The sequence below is a fragment of the Xyrauchen texanus genome, chromosome 22, assembly GCF_025860055.1.
Source record: "Xyrauchen texanus isolate HMW12.3.18 chromosome 22, RBS_HiC_50CHRs, whole genome shotgun sequence".
Lineage (NCBI taxonomy): Eukaryota > Metazoa > Chordata > Actinopteri > Cypriniformes > Catostomidae > Xyrauchen > Xyrauchen texanus.
The window spans coordinates 4,994,467-5,015,560 of NC_068297.1; the positions used below are offsets into that span (position 1 = coordinate 4,994,467).

The 21,094-nt window shown below is 35.4% G+C and overlaps 1 protein-coding gene across 5 annotated transcripts; it reads right to left on the reverse strand.

The window, feature by feature from the left end:
* Nucleotides 1-4,739: 4,739 nt before the first annotated feature.
* On the reverse strand, nucleotides 4,740-18,400 carry LOC127662152 (prolyl hydroxylase EGLN3-like). 5 transcript variants are annotated; one of them, XR_007972859.1, is made up of 6 exons: nucleotides 17,704-18,396; nucleotides 7,201-7,320; nucleotides 6,974-7,110; nucleotides 6,815-6,888; nucleotides 6,515-6,635; nucleotides 4,740-6,424 (listed from the first exon to the last, which is right to left on the reverse strand). XR_007972859.1 is itself a non-coding variant. In XM_052153196.1 (6 exons), the coding sequence occupies exons 1-5, from the start codon at nucleotides 18,253-18,255 to the stop codon at nucleotides 6,607-6,609; spliced, it is 912 nt and encodes a 303-aa protein (XP_052009156.1). In that variant the 5' UTR covers nucleotides 18,256-18,400; the 3' UTR covers nucleotides 4,740-6,424; nucleotides 6,574-6,606. The 5 variants fall into 5 exon arrangements, 4 of the variants coding, with proteins under 4 accessions (XP_052009156.1, XP_052009157.1, XP_052009155.1 ...); XM_052153196.1 differs by having other exon boundaries at nucleotides 6,574-6,635; nucleotides 17,704-18,400; XM_052153197.1 differs by having other exon boundaries at nucleotides 4,740-6,635; nucleotides 17,704-17,963; nucleotides 18,051-18,384.
* Nucleotides 18,401-21,094: the final 2,694 nt, after the last annotated feature.

Below are 21,094 nucleotides of genomic sequence, written 5' to 3' on the forward strand. Positions count from 1 at the left end.
ATTTCACATGAGATGAGTCAAGGCGTCAACGTTCCTTTCAACACCAGCATCAAGCGCTGCATCGCCCTCCAAGTGACACGAGTTGCAGAAAGCATCACAGAAGGGCGATTTTACGAATTTACCATGTAAAAAAGCGGGAGGTGTGCACAAAACATTGAAAACATGTATTTGGAATAGAAAAAAAAGCTTGCAGTTGCTTTGATATCAGAAAGTAATAAAAGGACTCGTTTATGTTTAGGACGAAGCGTTCAATAACTGGGGTCTCTGATATTCGTAAAGGATAAGGTAATATTTAATTCAAAGAAGTTATGAGACATTCGATGTCTCTTCACAAATTTGGTCAGTTTTTTATATTTCTTGTTGCTTAGTTCTCTCAAAGACATTATTGGTGAAGCAAAAACGTGTGTGTGAAAAACACTTTGGTGTGACGTCACTTCATAGACTTCAGTGTATCCTGCAATGCTGACGCGAGTCATGTGATGACCCTTTACACGTATCAATATCACTCACTTTTGCACATTAATAATTGCTCTTCACAATCACAACAGTGACCGATTATGGTTTCAAAACGACACATTTCTTAGAAAGGTGAGGAGTTTGGATCCCTGAAATAAATGTTTTTTTCATGCATTTATTTATTTTGTGGAATTTGATAATTTTCCACGGCACAATAGTGTGCACAATGGTTGGGAAACACTGCTTTAGACATCACTCTCTGGCTGTGTCTTGTTTGGAAGGATGCATCCTCTGGAGGTCGCACCCTTTGAAGGCTGGAGTATACTGAGCGTCCTCCTTTAAACAAGCCTTGTTTAAATGAGATGGTCTTCGTAGGACGATTGGAACGTTAACATGGTTGCTATGACAGCAAGCCACTCTTTAACAAGCGCAAGCTCTTTGAAAGAGAGAAGGGAACAAATTTTCTTTGGAATGTATGAGGTAAAATTTAGGAGAGTTATAATGATGTAAAGAGAAAAGAAAATAGATTTTACAGGTGTACTTTTAGTCTTAAACGTTATTTTAATTATATATTAATATAATTATACATATTATATACTCTGCACTCATCTACTGAGGTACTTTAACTTGGGAATTAACATTACTTGCGTTTGAACATATTTACAGGCAAATTGGCATCATTTTTTTTTAGACATTTCCGTTAAAGCAAAGAATTAGACAGATTGGTCAGATTGGTATCAAATATAACACCTAAGTTCTTCGCTGTTGACGATGATGTAACAGTACATCCATTGAGAGTCAAATTATATTTTAGGGGCTTATTTTTAGAGGTTTTTGGTCCAATAATTAGTACCTCTGTTTTGTTGGAATTGAGTAGAAGGAAATGTATGGCCACCCAATCATTTATTTAATTGATACACTCTGCTAATTTGGAGAATTGTGAAATCTCATCCGGTTTTGAAGAAATATAAAGTTGGGTATCGTCCGCATAACAGTGGAAACTTATTCCATGATTCCTGATAATATCTCCCAGGGGAAGCATATACAAGAAGAAAAGCAGAGGCCCTCAAACTGATCCCTGTGGCACTCCTACTTTACTTTGGTTTGGTTTGACAATTCCTGATTTACATAGACAAAGTGGTAGCGGTCTGCTAAACCATGCTACTGCAACTCCACAAAGGCCAACATAATTCTCAAACCTATTCAAGAGAATGTCGTGATATATTGTTTCGAATACAACACTAAGAACAAAGTGAAAAAGTGAAATGCAACCGCAATCAGATGATAAGAGCAAGTCATTTTTAACTCTGATAAGCGCAGTCTCTGTACTGTGATGAGGCCTAAATCCTGACTGAAATTTTTCATATATATATACTATTTCTCTGTAGAAATGAACATATTTAGGAGGACACTACCTTTTCTAGTATTTTTGACATAAATGGGAGATTTTAAATTGGTCTATAATTAGCCAGTTCTCCAGGAACTGCCATTTTAAAGTTTCTTGGAACATGTCCTAAGCATAGCGAGGAGTTAATAATATTAAGAAGAGGTTTTGAAATGACAGGAAATACCTCTTTTAAGAGCTTAGTTGAATTGAACATACATTTTGTGGCTTTTGATGTTTCAATAAGTTTTGTTAGCTCTTCATGACCTATGACAGTGAAGGATTGAAGTTGCTTCAGAAACTATAATTCCATGCACCGTGAAATATTTCTAATTTTATATTCTTCCACTTGCACTCCATTTTCCGAGCTGCTCTCTTGAGAGCATGAGTGTGATCATTGTACCATGGTGCAGGGCTTAATTCTTTAAAAAAAAAAAATAATCAAGGGGGGGCGACACTATCAAGAGTGCTAGAGATGACTGTATTTATATTTTCTGTTATTTTATCAAGTTCTTCTGGGCTTCAACATGTTAATGTTGAAGTCACCAACAATTAAAGCTCTATCTACAGTAACAGTAAAACAATTTGCACATTCACCAAGGAAATCAGAATAAGGCCCAGGTGATCTCTATACAGAAGCAAGAGTTTTTAATTTATATCTGACGGTGTCACATTAAGCATTATTAGTTCAAAAGACTTAAATTTATATCCTGCCCTCTGAGTAACACCAAAAACTTCACTGTAAATTGTAGCAACACCTCCTCCTCGACCCTTTAGATGAGGCTCATGTTTATAACCTGGGGGAGTAGATTCATTTAAACTAATATATTCTTCCGGTTTAAGCCAGGTTTCAGTCAAACAGAGCGCATCCAATATATGATCTGTAATAATTTAATTTACAATTAGTGCTTTGGTAGAAAGAGATATAATATTTAGTAGCCCTATCTTTATATGATGTTTATCTTTAATTTGTTTGTTTTTTTCAAGTTTGACCGTAATCCTTTTTCTTATTTATTTTTTTTATTTTGTTTTTGTACCTGAATGAATGGCTCCTTTCCAGAATAAAATGAAATATGCAGAAAATCACAGTATTACAGTTCTTGTATAGTAACAGGCAGAAAGTCTTTTCTGAGCTAGAGAAGAGAGGACACCAGCAGCAGTTTATTCAAGCTGCTGTACTCATGATGCTGTGCCCTGTGGGCTTCCAAGCGCATTTTAGTTTAGAAACAGATTTAGTGCTTTTGACTTGCCGAGTTCTTCCCAAAAATTAAGAAATATTATGTGTTTTTTTTTTATTTTGTTTTTTTGTACTTTGTAATTGTGGTGAAAAATGACTAGAGCGAAGTTGAATATTTAACTTTTAATGAACTCAAGTAAAAGTACTATTATTTATTTATACTTCATAAAGTGGAAAAATGCGAAAAATGTAGGCTACTCAAGAACTGTAGAGTGGTTGTAATTCATTACTTTCCACTTATGAAAAACTGTCGAGTTTTACTCTTGTATGCTAAGGTAAAAAATTGTCTACGTCTAAAACCTAGATATTATTATTATTAGGTATTTTATTCAAAGCCTATAACTGTGTAATTTAACATGAGGGAGGATTTTTAGGCTATTTACTGTGTTCACTTTGCATAATCTCTTGTAAAACATATTCTAATCTAAATTCCTAATCTGTCACTTCTCGGCGATCGACTGTCACAATGGTGAAGAAGAAATGCTTTAGAAATTATGGTTATGACCAGAGTTGTTTAGCAGAGATGGGCCACTTCTATTAAATGAATGGGAGATATTGGAACGTCCAACCGCAGCCAATGGTCAGCGGATGTAGAGAGGAAGTTCCGCCTTACAGATGAAAGAGCCAATCACCTTTTAGATACAGACATCGCCTGTCAATCATCTCAGTGCGCGTTCACAGTAGATATACAAGCCCAGAAAAATTGCTGTTTTTTTGTGTGTGTAATCTGAGGTAAAGAAGCATAATATAAGAAAAGTGTTGTCAGATTTTACCTCTGATTTGAAATGTCATTTGCTCGTAACCTTGACCAACCGTTTAGGAGATTTCGGTCTTTTCCCATTCAAGTAGATTGGAGTTGCACTGGCATGACTGGAAATAGCCTCCCCAGAGCATTCCAAAGATGACTTTCAAGAGACACGTTGTTACAACGTCAGAAAGTGAGTGCTCACAACGTTCTTTTTTGCTTTGTGATGTCATGAAAGAACATATGTACCCTGCAGAATATTCAGTGCGAGCCCGCATACCCTTAATGCGTTTTGTCATTGCTTTGTATAAATCATGTATACATACGCACCACATCTCTGCGCATGAGCGCTAGGTATTTTAGAATGTGATTGAGAAAGTAGTCGGATTCAAACGTTTACATGGCTAATATTTTTATTTTAATTTATTTTAATCAGATTGTTTTAGGTCTACAACACCCCCTTTTGGCCAAAAAAATTACAATTCTGTGATTCAATTTAAAGTGAACGCTAACTTTGGTTAACATTCTGCCTAACATCTCATTTTGTGTTCACATAAAATAGAAAATACGGGTTTGGAACGGAGGGTAAGTAGCTTACATTATGATCTCAATGTAGATTTGTAACAGTTAATGTAATCATAGAGTTGCAGATCGAGTTTTGGCCTCATTATATATCCCAGACAAATATGTTACTTCAGTATGTTAGGTAAAATGTGTATATATAGAGGCATACATACATAGACTATTAATGTAAACATATTTTTTAAAGTTATCTTTGATTGTTTCCCCATTATAATTTAGCTTATAATGTGAAGTATGGCCCTGCTGAATCAAAAGTGTGGTAAACATGTCACTTACCCCCTTAAAGTCCAATAATATTAATTGTTTGACAGAAAGAAACACAGTGAGACAGTACATCTAGCGTTATGTTTATGTTTTCGACAGTGTAAATACATTAGTACTGAAAAATTAAGTATAAAATTTAGACAATTGTTGAAAACGTTTCAACACTTTCAAATAGTTGAATGTGGCCTTGTCAAATAGTTGCAAATCTCATTTGGTGTACAGTACATCAGCCAAATTTCACACATTACAAAATACATTTCCAAGACTGTTGTCACATAAAGTAACAGCTGAGATTTTTTTCTAATTTGCTCAGATTGTATTGAATGCTTTAAATGGGATGAACAACTGTCAAATAACCTTCACTGACATAAATACACATCCAAGGGTGAGGTTGAGCAGCATTGCTGACCCGCATGCAAGCTGATAAATTCTACACTCATTACACATTTGGACCAAACAATAAAAGCAATATCATTACCGTAAGTGCATTTTAAAAGTGATTGTGTTATGCTTTACAAACAAAGCTCCATTGTGAACACTGTACAGAATAAGTTCTATAATCATCTCTAGCTCAACATCAAACTGTCATTCAAAAATAATAAAGCATCTATTTGTAACTATATATTCATTTACAAGTTCAAGTCAATTGATAATGAAAGCAATTACAAATTCTTATGTTTTCTTTCTGGAGCAGTTCAAATTCTCATTCACTGTATAAAGAATAATACAAATAATTGCCTTAATATGTGCCAATGACCAAATCCACAATCACAAAAATAAAAAATAAAATTATAATGCTTCCTTAAAACACATACTTTTAAAATGAAAAATATACTAGCATAATATTTTTATAAAGGCTATCTAGTTTTATCATTTTCTTATCAACATCTTTTGAAAGCCAAGCATCTCTGAAAAAGTGTTTTTTAAAAGCAACCATTTAAAAAAAAGAAATGACAAAAAACACAATTACAATAATAGTCCATTAATAAGTATTAAGGTTCTCACATTGTTGACAAAATAGTCTTAATATTAGCAGCATGTTTGTAAAAGGACTCTTCTCTGATTTTGAGGACTGGATTCAAACCAAGTAAATCCCAAATACATAATATGCATTTGCAGTCAGAAATGTACAGACACCTTAGCCAAATACATTTCAACTCAGTTTTTCACAATTCCTGACATTTAATCGTAGAAAACCTTCCCTGTCTTAGGTGAGTTAGGATCACTACTTTATTTTAAGAATGTGAAATGCCAGAATAATAGTAGAGAATTATTTTTTTCAGATTTTATTACTTTCAGATTGTGGTCAGGGCTTTGTGATGGCCACTCCATTACCTTGACTTTGTTGTCCTTAAGCCATTTTGCCACAAATTTGGAGGAAAACATCATGGCTGATGTCTTGAGATGTTGCTTCACAAAATAGATAACATCATGAGGAAGGAAAATGATGTGGATATATTGAAGTGCACCAGTCCCTTCTTCAGCAAAGCTTCCTAAACACGATGCTCCAACCCCCATGATTCATGGTGGGGATGGTGTTCTTCAGCTTGCAAGACTCGCCCTTTTTCCTCCAAACATAACAATGGTCATTATGGCCAAAAAGTTCCATTTTTGTTTCATCGGTCCAGAGGAAATCTCCAAAAAGGAAGATTAATAGTCAATTAAAAGTGAAACAATCATTGGAAAAAATTACTTGTGTCATGCAAAGTAGATTTCATAAATTACTTGCCAAAACTTTAGTTGGCCAATATGAAATCTGTGGAGTGGTTAAAAAAATCTGTTTTAATGACTTCAATCAAAGTGTATGTAAACTTCAGACTTTATCTTTAAGTGGGGGGATAGGTACCTCTGGTACAAACAGCAATACAAAAAAGGAAAAGAAAAACATAAGACAAAAAAAAAAACCTCTCAGAGGAGAAAGGCCAGTGTATCTGTATGTTACGATGAGGTACCATCTTGAGATGTGGCTGAAATGTGAAAGTTAAAAAAATTAGACATAGTTAAATAATTGTTTACTTATCAATTTTTTTTTTTTAAGTTTTACCCCTAAAAAAAAATAAACAGTACTTCTAAAAAACATGATGTACACTCACATTTGGCTGAGTGCACTGACACAATGAATATTGGACATTTAATCTAAACCAACCTGTCAGGTCCCTGAATTTCCTTTTTGCTTCGGCTCTTTCCTCGGAGTCAAAGTACCACACAGTGATTGCATACCTTTGACAAAACAAATTATTTAGCCTAATTCTGATATCATCTTGATATTTAATTGTATAATATGAAAGCTAATATGTGCACATACCTCGTAGCGTATGATGGTTGCACTTCATGAGGGTTCCTTCGGTCTGACCAGAAAAGCAGGAGTCGATCAAACAAGGGTTCAACGTCGGCCACGTAAGATTTCCCTTCGGGAAAGATCCTTAGTATTCCCCCATGCTCCTACGAACATATTGTGACATTCAATCAATTACAACACTGTACAATAAATATTTCATATATCATTGTTTTTTTAATTAACTAAAAATCTACCTTGGCATTCCAGTTTTTGTTCAGATAGTAAATACAGGTGACACAGCGGCCGTCTGCATTAGGGTTATCTACATGTTTCACGTATCCAGCTCCATTTCCTGGATAACAAGCAACCATGGCCTGAAAGAGAACACACATTAGACTAAACATGATAGATCTATTACATTAAAAACTTGTGCCAAACCCCAGATTAGCTTATATCTGGGTAAACGGTAATTAATTAAATCTATGTTTTTAAAACTTTTACATTTAATGGAGTTTAAAATAAGCCTTGCAACAAATCTTAGAACATTTCTGTTAATGTCAAAAGACTTAAGGCATTTTTCCTTATAGAAAAATTTTCTTTTCCGTAAAGACAAGAATAAAGTTTGAATTCAATTATATTATTTGTTAAATAATTTGTTTCATCTGCCCATTTAATAAGAAGAGCAATATTACCCAGAAAGTAATTAAATTGTGCAAAGAGTCCAAAAATGGGATTAATCTAGGAGTAAAAACAATTTCAATTTTGCACAAAAAAACAAAGCATAACTAGATTCACCCATTGATAGGTTTCTTCTCTTTTTGAAATTAAACTCTATGGTATGTTTAGGAATTATTCAACATCATAGTCCTTAATTATATGTATACAAAATATGTCTTTCATGATAGTAAAATATCGGGAAAACATTACACAATTAAATCAGCTCTATTCGGAAATGATTATTAATCCAGAATCTATAACATACGGTCATAAATATACAATTAGAATCAAAGCACTGCATTTACTATTCTCTACCAGCAGACCCCTTTTACACACACACACACACACACACATGTTGTGTTTCCATGTTTTATGGGGACTTTCCATAGACATAATGGTTTTTATACTGTACAAACTTTATATTCTATCCCCTAAACCTAACCCTACCCCTAAACCTCACAGAAAACATTCTGCATTTTTACATTTTCAAAAAACATAATTTAGTATGATTTATAAGCTGTTTTCCTCATGGGGACCAACAAAATGTCCCCACAAGGTCCAAAATTTCGGGTTTTACTATCCTTATGGGGACATTTGGTCCCCACAAAGTGATAAACACACACACACACACACACACACACACACACACACACACACACACACACACACACACACACACACACACACACACACACACACACACACACACACACACACACACACACACACACAGGGCAACAGTCACCGGTGCCCATGTTTACATTTCTGCGGACAAGTCTTTATCATGAACACATTACCACAATAAGAGTGCACACGCAGGTTTGTCGTCATAGCACAGTGTAAACGTGTAGCTGCAAAGAGAGCAGGAGGAAGTGTGTGCGTGCATGCGCAAGTAAAGAGAGCTAAATTGGCCAGTAGCCAGTGCAGCGGTGTTTAATGACAGTGCTACGTGTTGAGCGTGAGTCTACAGCACCACAGAGTTCAGCTGTGATAATCAACTACAGCTCTGAAGCACTTCACACAATCCAGAGCTCTGATTCAGCACACCACCCACAGGTTTACAATCAATATGAAAGCATTTCAAAACATTAAGATTAGGCATGTTTTATATATATTATATATATATTTTATCCCTTACTAAGAGAGTATTAAGGAAAGTAAATGCACTAAAACAAATAGGTTTTTTTAGCCTTTGCTTGATCCCGTTTAATGCAGTTTACGCTCAACCGTTTATAATTTTCTATACAATTACAGTCAGAATCATCACTAATTTTGTTACCGTTTGTAAAAATTGTAAAGTAAAAGTTTACAAAAAGTTATAAATGTCAGTGGTGGTTCTAGCTTATACGGCGCCCTTGGTAAACCACACCAACAAATTGTGCCGCCCCTGGCAAGATGCCACTACGTGTTCAAATGTTGATGCATTTGGTGTCGTGAACCAACATTGAACTATACACAGTATTTATAAATCTTATTTAAATGTTAAATTCCATGTAAACTGATACATTTTTTATATTTTAAAATGTGTACATTAGCATAAGTTAATGCATTACAAACAACAGTATATTATTTATAAATTAACATGAACCAAAATGTATAAATGCTGCAAAAACGTAATATCCATTGTTAGCTCAAGATGAAATTTATGTATGGCGTAGTGGCTAAAGCACAGGGCTGTTAATCAGAAGGTCACAGGTTCTAACCCCACAGCCACCACCATTGTGTCATTGAGTAAGGCACTTAACTCCAGGTTGTTTCGGGGGGATTGTCCCTGTAATAATTGCACTGTAAGTCGCTTTGGATAAAAGCGTCTGCCAAATGCATAAATGTAAATGTGTGGGGGGTAACAGTGGCTAAGGATAGGAAAATAGGTTTTGGGTTTGAACAGTAACTAAAAAAAAAAAACTGGAGTTTTATAAAAAAATACATTTGGCATGGAAAAGTTTTGCTTAGAAAAAGAACCCAATCCTTTTAACCTGAAGTACATTTGAGAATAACACTCCTTTGTCTGCAGCTGACCAGGGTGAAAGTGCCTCTCTAATATCCTGTTGCTTCATTGGGCCTCCGGTTAACCCAGTGTACACCAGTGCAGTGAGAGGAGTCACGTACTGTCCAGAACAGCAGAAACTGACAGCCTATCTTTGCCATTCATCACCAGACACACTAAAGGCAGTGTGTGCCAAAAAACAGTGTACTGTAACAGATATAAACAAAGGGCCAATGCCTCAAAGGGCCAAAAACGAATGCTTAATAATGGGGTGTGAACCTATCCCAGGTATCCCTACCCAGATGAACAAGCAAACATTGTACGTTGATATTAAAAACATAAACTATATTGTAATATTCACCATTTATACTCATATAGACCTATATAATAATATTGAGTAAATTAAAATATAAAAATAACTACAATTTATAATAACTTTAAACAGTCATCAAACATTATATAATGCTTTCAGATCAAGTAGTTCATGTACATGTTTACATAAGAATAACCTAAATACATTAATGACAGTTTATTTCTAAATATGTGAACAATGTGCATGTAAATTAATCCTATTAACTAATGATTATGACCTAATAAGTGAAGTGTTACCATTTAACTGTATAATGCATATCTTTATTCTAAGTTTTATAGTTCTCAAGTGTACTGATGATTGATTATCTATGTAAAGGTACATGTCCGATGTGTTTCGGATTATATAATGTAGCAATGTTTATTAATGTTCATTCAAACAGAAATGCCAAATATGATATATATATGTATGAATCAATATTCAATCAAATATCCAATATAGATTTCTACCATTTCAATATATATAAAATATAACAATGACAAGGAAAGGTAATGAATCAATTATGTACACTTTAAATGTCAACTTATTTCAGCGGACACGTACTTTTCAAGCTCTTGAGAGAACATGAATGCTTAACTATGTTTTAAAGAGATAAAATAATGCTATAATGTTTATGTTCATTCAAAATAGAAATATCAACTAAGTGCGAAAATAAAGGATTCAACTATATAGCCTAAAATCCATATTTAACCTTTCGAAAATAGTATAAAAATGTTAAGAAAGGTTATTGTTGCATCCTAATTATATAGAGTGTATGTGTACTTTTATTCAGCTGACGCATACTTGAATTTAAAGCTCTTGGAAGTACACTAATGCTTACCTTTGACCTTGCTCGAATACTTCTGCCCAGTCGACCAACGCAAAGAGAAATTAGTTTGTCTATGAGTTGTAACAAGAAATTTACAGCCCCTGTGCCCTTTTCGGTCCCATTAACCCAGGCTATTTTATCTCCTCTGATGTTTCTCCTGCAAACTCCACTGCTTCGCCCCGCCAGCTGCCCGTCGTTCAGTATCCCGCAGTAATGCATGCGTTTGACCTGATCCAAAACCATATGTCCGGCGATCTCCCCCAAAAAACTGTCCATGTAATAGAAGCCTCTGTCCAACAGAGCGGGTACGACCTGCTCCAAAGCCAGTGTCTCCAGCTGCGTGTCCAATGCTTGCTGAAGAAATGGCATTTTGGCTTGAGCTTGATGCATTCAAATCAATGAAAATACAAGTTTTTCAAATTGATATCTAATGTCACAAGCTCCTCTTTCAAAACACAGTTAAATAATACCACCTCCACTACACAGAACCTGTTAGTGGGACTTTTATTGGCGCTCTGAATGGGGGTCCATCAGCGGAGCGGAGCGAGCGAGCGCAGCACCTGAAGCTGATGTGCATGTGGAACGTGCAGAATGTTACGCGCTTCAGGGGGCGGGGACCATGAAAACATTTAGTTCACTTTAGTTCAACCATTGGGAGGAACGCGTGGCTAGATAATACATGTTCTTATGGGACTATAACTTGTCTTCCTCTAGGGGGCGCTCGGCTGTTCAGTAAGCCGATTTCTCCGTCCAGTCGTATTCAAATATTTGGACGATTTTTTTCTTACTTGAAATATGCGTGCCATTAAATAAGCACAGTCATTTAAATATGTTTTTATAAGAATTCATTCTTGGTATGCAAATGGAAATCCGCCGCAGCAATCACTTAAAAACTGATTTAACAAACCTCCGTGTCCAGTCATCACAACCGACTGTGATTGGTCCAACCTCACCAGCGTTGAGAAAAGTAACAACTAGCCCATACGCGACAATAACACAGTTTCAATCCATTTTCGCGCTGTTTTGTTATCAACAAAGTTAAAATGCGAAACAAATACGTGTTTTCTGACTGAATGGCCTTTTATAAATTAAAATGGTGTGCGTGATGCTTGTAAAATAGAAAAAAGTAGCATACATTTTGGTTTATTGCAAAAAATCTGCTCTTAAGCCGTTGCCTTACAGAAATATGTGTATATTGCAAATTGTGTACCTTTCGACTCCTAGAAGTCCCTAATTCCACAAAACAAAATTTTCCCATAATGCAGTGCAATATTCAAATGTATTTTTTTTTACTGAATTTTTTGTGTTGTGGCAGAAAATTACTGAAAATTCTGTTAAATCTTGTAAAAAAATAATAATATATATATATTGTTTTTTTTACGGTGCACAGGTAAAACCATGCTCCTTATTACCACATGTAATCATGGTTTCAACAAACCTATGAATTTAGGAATTTAAAATTATGAAAAACTGCTGCACGGGAGGGCCGGTCCAGTTCCACTCTCGCACTGCAACTAGTGGCTGTGTTGCGCAGGAGGGCCAGTCCGGTTCGGCTCAGAGGATGCATTGTGAGAGATGGCCAGTCCCGCTCTGCTTACTTCTTCATACTTTTGGAGTATTTGGTGTTTTCCATGCAAGGCAGTAAATGGCAGTGCTTAATAAATAAGAGTGGGGCAACTGACCGGCCCAATGCTCAACCGGCCCACTGGGAAAATGTCTGGTGTTCCAGATGGCAATTCCATCACTGATGTGAGTAATGAAAGTATCCATTTAAATGATAATAAATGTGAGGCATTAAAATAAGAAAATTATTATTTAGACATCATCATTATTATGTTGGAAGAAGAAATACAAACAAGTAAACACGTTTTTTTTTTTACATTTTGTTAACTATGTACAAAGCTTTAAATGGTCTCACTCTGCAGTACTTAAGTGACAATCTACAATGCTATATTCCATCACATTTATTACAATCACAAAATTCTGGCTTGTTAATACTTCCAAGAATATCAAAATCCACAAAAGTAGGTAGATAATTTTCCTATTTGACTCCTAACTATGGAATAGTCTCCCTAACACTGTTCGGGACACAGACACACTCACATAGTTTAAGTCTAGACTAAAGACTCATCTATAAGACATCAACTCACAATTAGGCTGCTTTAGTTAGGTCTACCGGAACCAGAAACATTAATCCTTAATGGCATCTATGCTAATAATATTCTATTTGTTTCCCTGTCTCAACCTCGGGATTCATATCCCAAGATTACCAGAGCCGGCCAGATCCAAATCTGTTCCTGCTTGGTATCAGACTTCACTGCTACGTGTCTCTGAGTGATGATGACTAAACGCAGCCGGTGCCAGCCAGACATCACTTCAGTCTATTAAGATGGACTTCAGGGAATTAACTGATGCCAACTTCAACCATAAGACATGGAATACTTTATATGCCACTGCCTGAACCTTGGATTTAGGATAGACCTCACCGAAATTACCAGCCGGTTGAACTGCGATGCACCTCACTGATCTCTGCCTGCATCACCTTGGTCTAATGATGGACTACACTCTTAAAATGGAATACATAGACTTTCAGTTATTTGCCAACAAAGGCCTTCATCAGCCAATTAACAAAGGACAATAGGCCTACATGAATGTAAACTTCTGCATTTAATCCAGGATGAACTTCAAATACATTAGTCATTCATCTTACAGTTCATAAAAAATCTTTGTTTAAACACTGACCCTTAACTCTTACTTAGTTTACTAATTCTAAACCATGACCTCCACTGCACATAAATAACTTATATTGGCATTATATTCAAGCCAGAGGGGAACTGGCCCACACAGTGAGTCTGGTTTCTCCCAAAGTTATTTTTCTCCATTAACCAACATTTTATGGAGTTTTGTGTTCTTTGTCACAGTCGCCTTCGGCATGCTCACTGGGGTTATAAATACAGTAATGATTTAATCATTTATTTTTATACACCATTTACAATCATATTTAATCAAACTACACAATGACAATTACAGTTTTCATTTTCTGTTAATGCATGATTTTCTGTAAAGCTGCTTTGAAACGATGTGCGTTGTCAAATAAATAAAAGCAACATTGAGCATTGAAAGGTGCAATATAAATTAACATTATTATTATTATTATTATTAATAATACCCTATAGAGGATTAATTGTGCCATATTAATATATCAATATTTAATTAAATGTGTCAATATATTAGAGGTAGGAAAAATATAGACATGTTAAAGCATCATGATATTATTTCCTTGTGATATTTTATCGATATTATTATTTAAAGTTTTCCACATTAATATTATGGTGATGGGAAAATGTTTTCTCTTTGCCAAATCAATCTAGGAATTCAACAACAGTCCCTTAGAAGGTGCAGTTATCAAGCTTTACAGATAATCACCCTCCCTTTCTTAAATGATTTCTATATCTTTCTATCGATTTTACAGTAGTAACATTAACTGAGGTATTTTGACAAAAATGTTATGAAATAGACATACTGTTTAGGTGAAATCAATTATACTTTTGTGTATTGAATCTGTGTTGCAATAAATAATGTTTTTAAAGTTTTTAGGCTACTATAGTATTCATAAATACTATAATACATTTTTAGAAAGACTACCGGTAACTACATTGACCTTACCAAAGAAGGAGGGAGCCATTATGGCCTGTCTTATGTGCTTATGGCTTTGCATTGTATATAGATATTAGGAAATAAACTGGCACTTTTATATTCATTTAACATTGCATTTGGTGATTTGGAAACAGTTATCTTAAGTTGAAGACTTAGACGAATGAGAAACATTGCTCGAAATATCACAATATATCATAGTTTTGAATCGCAATACACCAAAAATAAAGAATTGCAATAGTATCCTATCGTGACCTAAATATCGATATTATATTGTATCGCCTGTTACCTTGTGATTCCCACACCTACAAATATATATATATATATATATACAGTGAGGAAAATAAGTATTTGAACACCCTGCTATTTTGCAAGTTCTCCCACTTAGAAATCATGGAGGGGTCTGAAATTGTCATCGTAGGTGCATGTCCACTGTGAGAGACATAATCTAAAAAAAAATCCAGAAATCACAATGTATGATTTTTTAACTATTTATTTGTATGATACAGCTGCAAATAAGTATTTGAACACCTGAGAAAATCAATGTTAATATTTGGTACAGTAGCCTTTGTTTGCAATTACAGAGGTCAAATGTTTCCTGTAGTTTTTCACCAGGTTTGCACACACTGCAGGAGGGATTTTGGCCCACTCCTCCACACAGATCTTCTCTAGATCAGTCAGGTTTCTGGGCTGTCGCTGAGAAACACGGAGTTTGAGCTTCCTCTAAAGATTCTCTATTGGGTTTAGGTCTGGAGACTGGCTAGGCCAAGCCAGAACCTTGATATGCTTCTTACAGAGCCACTCCTTGGTTATCCTGGCTGTGTGCTTCAGGTCATTGTCATGTTGGAAGACCCAGCCTCGACCCATCTTCAAAGCTCTAACTGAGGGAAGGAGGTTTTTCCCCAAAATCTCGCAATACATGGCCCCGGTCATCCTCTCCTTAATACAGTCCTGTCCCATGTGCAGAAAAACACCCCCAAAGCATGATGCTACCACCCCCATGCTTCACAGTAGGGATGGTGTTCTTGGGATGGTACTCATCATTCTTCTTCCTCCAAACACGGTTAGTGGAATTATGACCAAAAAGTTCTATTTTGGTCTCATCTGACCACATGACTTTCTCTCATGACTCCTCTGGATCATCCAAATGGTCATTGGCAAACTTAAGACGGGCCTTGACATGTGCTGGTTTAAGCAGGGGAACCTTCCGTGCCATGCATGATTTCAAACCATGACGTCTTAGTGTATTACCAACAGTAACCTTGGAAGCGGTGGTCCCAGCTCTTTTCAGGTCATTGACCAGCTCCTCCCGTGTAGTTCTGGGCTGATTTCTCACCTTTCTTAGGATCATTGAGACCCCACGAGGTGAGATCTTGCATGGAGCCCCAGTCCGAGGGAGATTGACAGTCATGTTTAGCTTCTTCCATTTTCTAATGATTGCTCCAACAGTGGACCTTTTTTCACCAAGCTGCTTGGCAATTTCCCTGTAGCCCTTTCCAGCCTTGTGGAGGTGTACAATTTTGTCTCTAGTGTCTTTGGACAGCTCTTTGGTCTTGGCCATGTTAGTAGTTGGATTCTTACTGATTGTATGGGGTGGACAGGTGTCTTTATGCAACTAACGACCTCAAACAGGTGCATCTAATTTAGGATAATAAATGGAGTGGAGGTGGACATTTTAAAGGCAGACTAACAGGTCTTTGAGGGTCAGAATTCTAGCTGATAGACAGGTGTTCAAATACTTATTTGCAGCTGTATCATACAGATAAATAGTTAAAAAATCATATATTGTGATTTCTGGATTTTTTTTTAGATTATGTCTCTCACAGTGGACATGCACCTACGATGACAATTTCAGACCCCTCCATGATTTCCAAGTGGGAGAACTTGCAAAATAGCAGGGTGTTCAAATACTTATTTTCCTCACTGTATATATATATATATATATATATATATATATATATATATATATATATATATATTATTATTATTATTATTATTATTATTATTTTTTTTTTTTCAATTAATCATGAAATGTGTCAATGAATAAATACATAAATAGTATTTTCGTTTGGACTTCTATGTATTTTTTGAAACATTTTATTATTTATTTATTTAAATATTTTTTTATTTATTAACACATTTCATGATTTATTTATTTTTTGGAAGATATATTAATATATATTGATGCTTTATTTATTAATACAGTACAATCAATGTTCCATAATACCCAAGATAAATTAAATAATAAGTAAATTAATAAAAATACAATACATAAAATAGGCTAAATAAATGTCATAAGTAAGTAGTACAGAAATGTAATCGTCAATTAGTAAACTAAAAATATATAAATCCAGGACTAAATTGTTTGAAAAATCACATTTGGTCCTCACACATTGTACGTGTGCAACAAATGATTAACGTCCGTGTCGCTGAGCCACGCCCATTTTATCACTCTTGTTTAATGCTATGCGGTTCTACCTGCTTCTTCTATTTGTCTGAGTTCAATTCAACGGCGTTGATTTACAGTGAGGCCAGTGCCAATAATGCCCAGCAACAAGGTCAGCCCACAGCAAGAGGCAAGAAATCCGATTCCATGCATGCTTTATAATATAAACACGATGAAGGAAAATATTTGCAATGTTGTAAATGTAAATGAGTCCACTGTTGCATAATGAAATGACTGGGTCTTCTGTCTAGAGTACACGTGACATTACACAGCGTAAATCTTAGTTTATGAGCTCATCTTATGGCCATGTCCGACCGCCATTGAGGAGACTACCCGGCGCATGTACGCGCGCATCCAGACATGCGAACAAATCAAGTGTGATATAGGGACATTTTTCAAGAAGTCCATGTAGCAATTCTTCAGTCTTAACCACAAGATATAAAAATGTGCTTTTTATAATCTTTTGCAAAACAAATACTAAATGAAAACACTCTTTTATCTTCTCCTTGCTCATGCATGTCTTGTACGGACAGGTTGTATAATTGTTATTGAACGTTTTTCATAAAAACAAAGTCTGCTAAATGAATGCATACAATTGAATGCAAAATAATAACTCATTTCTAAAGTACACACTTAGCTTGCCACTTTTGGATACGTGAATGTTTGCGGACGCAGTAGCTTAACTTGAAATGCAACTAAATTAAGCTAAATGCATTTTGTGCAAACTGCTGTCTAAAATAGCACATTTTGTGTAAAGCGCAAGAGTAACTCATACCTTATGCCGCCCTCTGATTTTGAACTTCTCTAGTTTTCCGTCCGCGTGCGTGATGACTTTGTCCATTCTGGTCAAGAGAAAGCCAATGTTGTGACCGCAACTCTCAGTGCCATCGACCCATGCGATCTTATCCCCTCGGATGGCTTTGCTTTTGCCCTGTTTTTGACTCACTAACTGTCCGTCTTGCATAGTACCACTCTGATGAATGCGTCTCACCTCTTGCAGCACGCGCTCGCCAATTCTGTCTCCCAGAAAATTATCTACGATACACAAACCGTAAGAGTTCATGCACGGGACTATGTACTGTAAGACTAGTTTGTGTGTATTCAGTCGCTTGTGATCTTTACATTTTGGCCGGTTACTGCGGGGTCTCGTGAGCTCGCTGGGGATCAGGCCGTGGTTCTTCGTGTTTCCATGGGTTTCATCTGGATTCCTGTTCTGCTGCCCCTGTCCGCAATGATGTGGAGCTCTTCCATGAGAATAATTTCTGGTTAAAGTGGTTTGGTCTTCTGGGATCTGTTCTGTGGACTGGTTTCCTCGATATTCTGCCATTGAATCGAGTAAAGCAGGAGCGCAATGCGCGCACTTGAAGAAAGATGGGAGTTTAAGACTGAGCTATGAACACCATCACATGTGTCGAACCCTAATTTAGAGCGCATACAAGTCTGGACTGAAAATATGTTGACAAGAGACAAGCGCGATTAGTTGTTCATTTAAGGAAGACGTAATTACAGCTTAGTCCTGAAGGGAACATACATGTGGATGCCAGTTATTTTCATATTCATTCTTTTTCATTTTGAATTGCTTTTGTCATACATTATGTCATGTATCAGATCAGTGTTAACATGTTATGTACAGATATATGAACTAATTATAGACACTATAAACCTTCTTAAAATGATGCAGACAAAAAAAAAAAAAATACATTCTGCAGAACTTTTAAAATCTGATTTTCTAACGTAATATATTATACTTAAATGGTGTCCAAAATCTGAGACTAATTATCTTATTATCAGCTTAACAATTTTAATGAAAAGTTGTAATTGGAAAATGTAACTTAAATTTAATATTTACCATAAAACATTATTTGAATGAAAAATAAAAAAATGCGACAGTAAAATAAAATATTGGTTAAACTTATAAGCAAAATATATACATTTAACAAGACAAAACATGCAATTGTACAGTAAAATATTGTATTAAAAAAAGAAACAATGTTTTTAGATTAGTATGATTATGTATAATAACAATACATGTTCTTTTACAGTAAACTATATTCCGTAATCACATTTGATTATATTATTTTATGGAAACGGTTATGTTTCTTCTTATTTTAGTTGTGAGTTATGTAGTATAGTAGTTGTTTATTGCCTTAAACCCTAATGGTGTTTTGTGTTTGTATGAGTCACACTGTGTCTAAACTGGTCATTGCTCCTTTAAGGGCCACTGTAAAGTCATTCTCTGGCCTTCTGATGTTACAGTGTGTAAGAATGATTTTTGTAGTTCCAGAATGTTGGTACATTAAGTTTATATCATTTAGTAATATAATCTGTAGTGAACTGGGAAATATACAGGAACCAAAATGACATCCTGTAATACCTGAAACATGGTCACTGTATTTATTATGGTGAATTTCTAGCAACCAACTCCCGGTATTTCCAGTAGTTTTTAGGAGGATCTTGTGTGCTTCGAAGAAAGCAATGAAACCTGATTTTTGTACAAAGAGGTTAACATTAGAAATTTGTAGCTGATTACTTTTTTGAGTAACTTACCCAACACTGGTAGGGAATTATACAAATATGGTCCCTACTTTCAGTGGTAGCACTGGCAAGGCTTAGTAAGGCTTAGTAGTCACACATTTGTTTAAACAAATTTGTGGCATTTTTTTTTCTTCTTCCAATTAATCACATGTTCTAAGCCAGGGGTGGGGAACGTCAGGCCTCAGGGCTGTATAAGGCCCGCAAGACTATTTTACCCGGCCCGCCAGGCCATTTGAGAAATAATTTGAAAAGCAAAAAATGACCTTGATTCAATTAACCTGAAAAAAATTACTTTCAAATAACGTTTAAAAATAACAACACAAAATATTGTATAATAGACAGACCATTTAGTGTTTGTGTGAGCATGTAACAGAATGCATACATTAATTTCAAACCACAATCAGAAATTGCAAGTAATTGTATGGCCTGTGAATAATTTCGTAAACACTCAAATGGCCCTTAATGGAGAAAAGGTTCCCCACCCCTGTTCTAAGCCTTGCCAGTACTTCCACTGAAAGTAGAGACCAAGTAAGTTATTTGTATCATTCCCTACCAGTGTTGGGTAAGTTACTCAAAAGTAATCGGCTACAAATTTCTAATTCTCTCATAATTTACTCACCTTCATGCCAGACATGTATGATATTCTTCTGCTGAACACAAACAAAGATTTTTAGAAGTATTATCTCAGCATTCAAAATGCACTTAAAGGCAGCATAAAAGTGCTCCATAATATTCCAGTTGTTAAGTTCATAACGTCAGTGTGAAACAAATCAATATATGTCATTTGTACTATAAATCTCCACTTTCACTTTCACACTTTTTTCTTTTGTTTTTGGTGATTTTCATTCTTCATGCATATCGCCACCTACTGGGCAGGGAGGAGAATTTACAGTAAAAATGTCTTGCATATTGATCTGTTTCTAACCCACACCTATCATATCACTTCTGAAGATATGAATTTAACCATTGGAGTCTTATGGATTACTTTTATGCTGCCTTAATGTGGTTTATGAAGCTTCAAAAGTTTGGTACCCATTCAATTACATTGTATGGACCTACAGAGCTGGAAAATAATATCTTAATTTGTGATGTGTTCTGCTGAAGAAAGAAAGTCATACACATCTGGCATGGCATAACGGTGAGTAAATGATGAGAGAATATTCATTTTTGGATGAACTATCCCTTTAATTTACTTTCTAAAACACTTCACAGAAAATAGTTTTTTTTGCTCAACAAATTCAAAATAATGTCTATATTTCCACCTTCATTAGCTAGGTTTTCCTCCACTTATTCTTTGTGTATTTTGGAATATTGCATTCAATCTGCTGGAAACACTGAGATGGGTATAAAATCTCCAAAATGTGCATAAAAACGTATACGCTCACTTGAGGTGGATATCTTTTTTATTCAATCAGAAGACATGCACATAAACTACGATGGAAACACATTTACAGAATAAACTACTACTGCATTTATTAGGAATACAAGACCCACATCAAAAAAGAAACGTGACTGAATAATTAGTTCATAACAGCACCAACCAGCAGACCAATCATATAGCATCTGAAATGTTGCTCAGGTCATCCTGAAATAACATTGTCTTGAAATTCCAAAGCCTGCAAAGAGTTTGC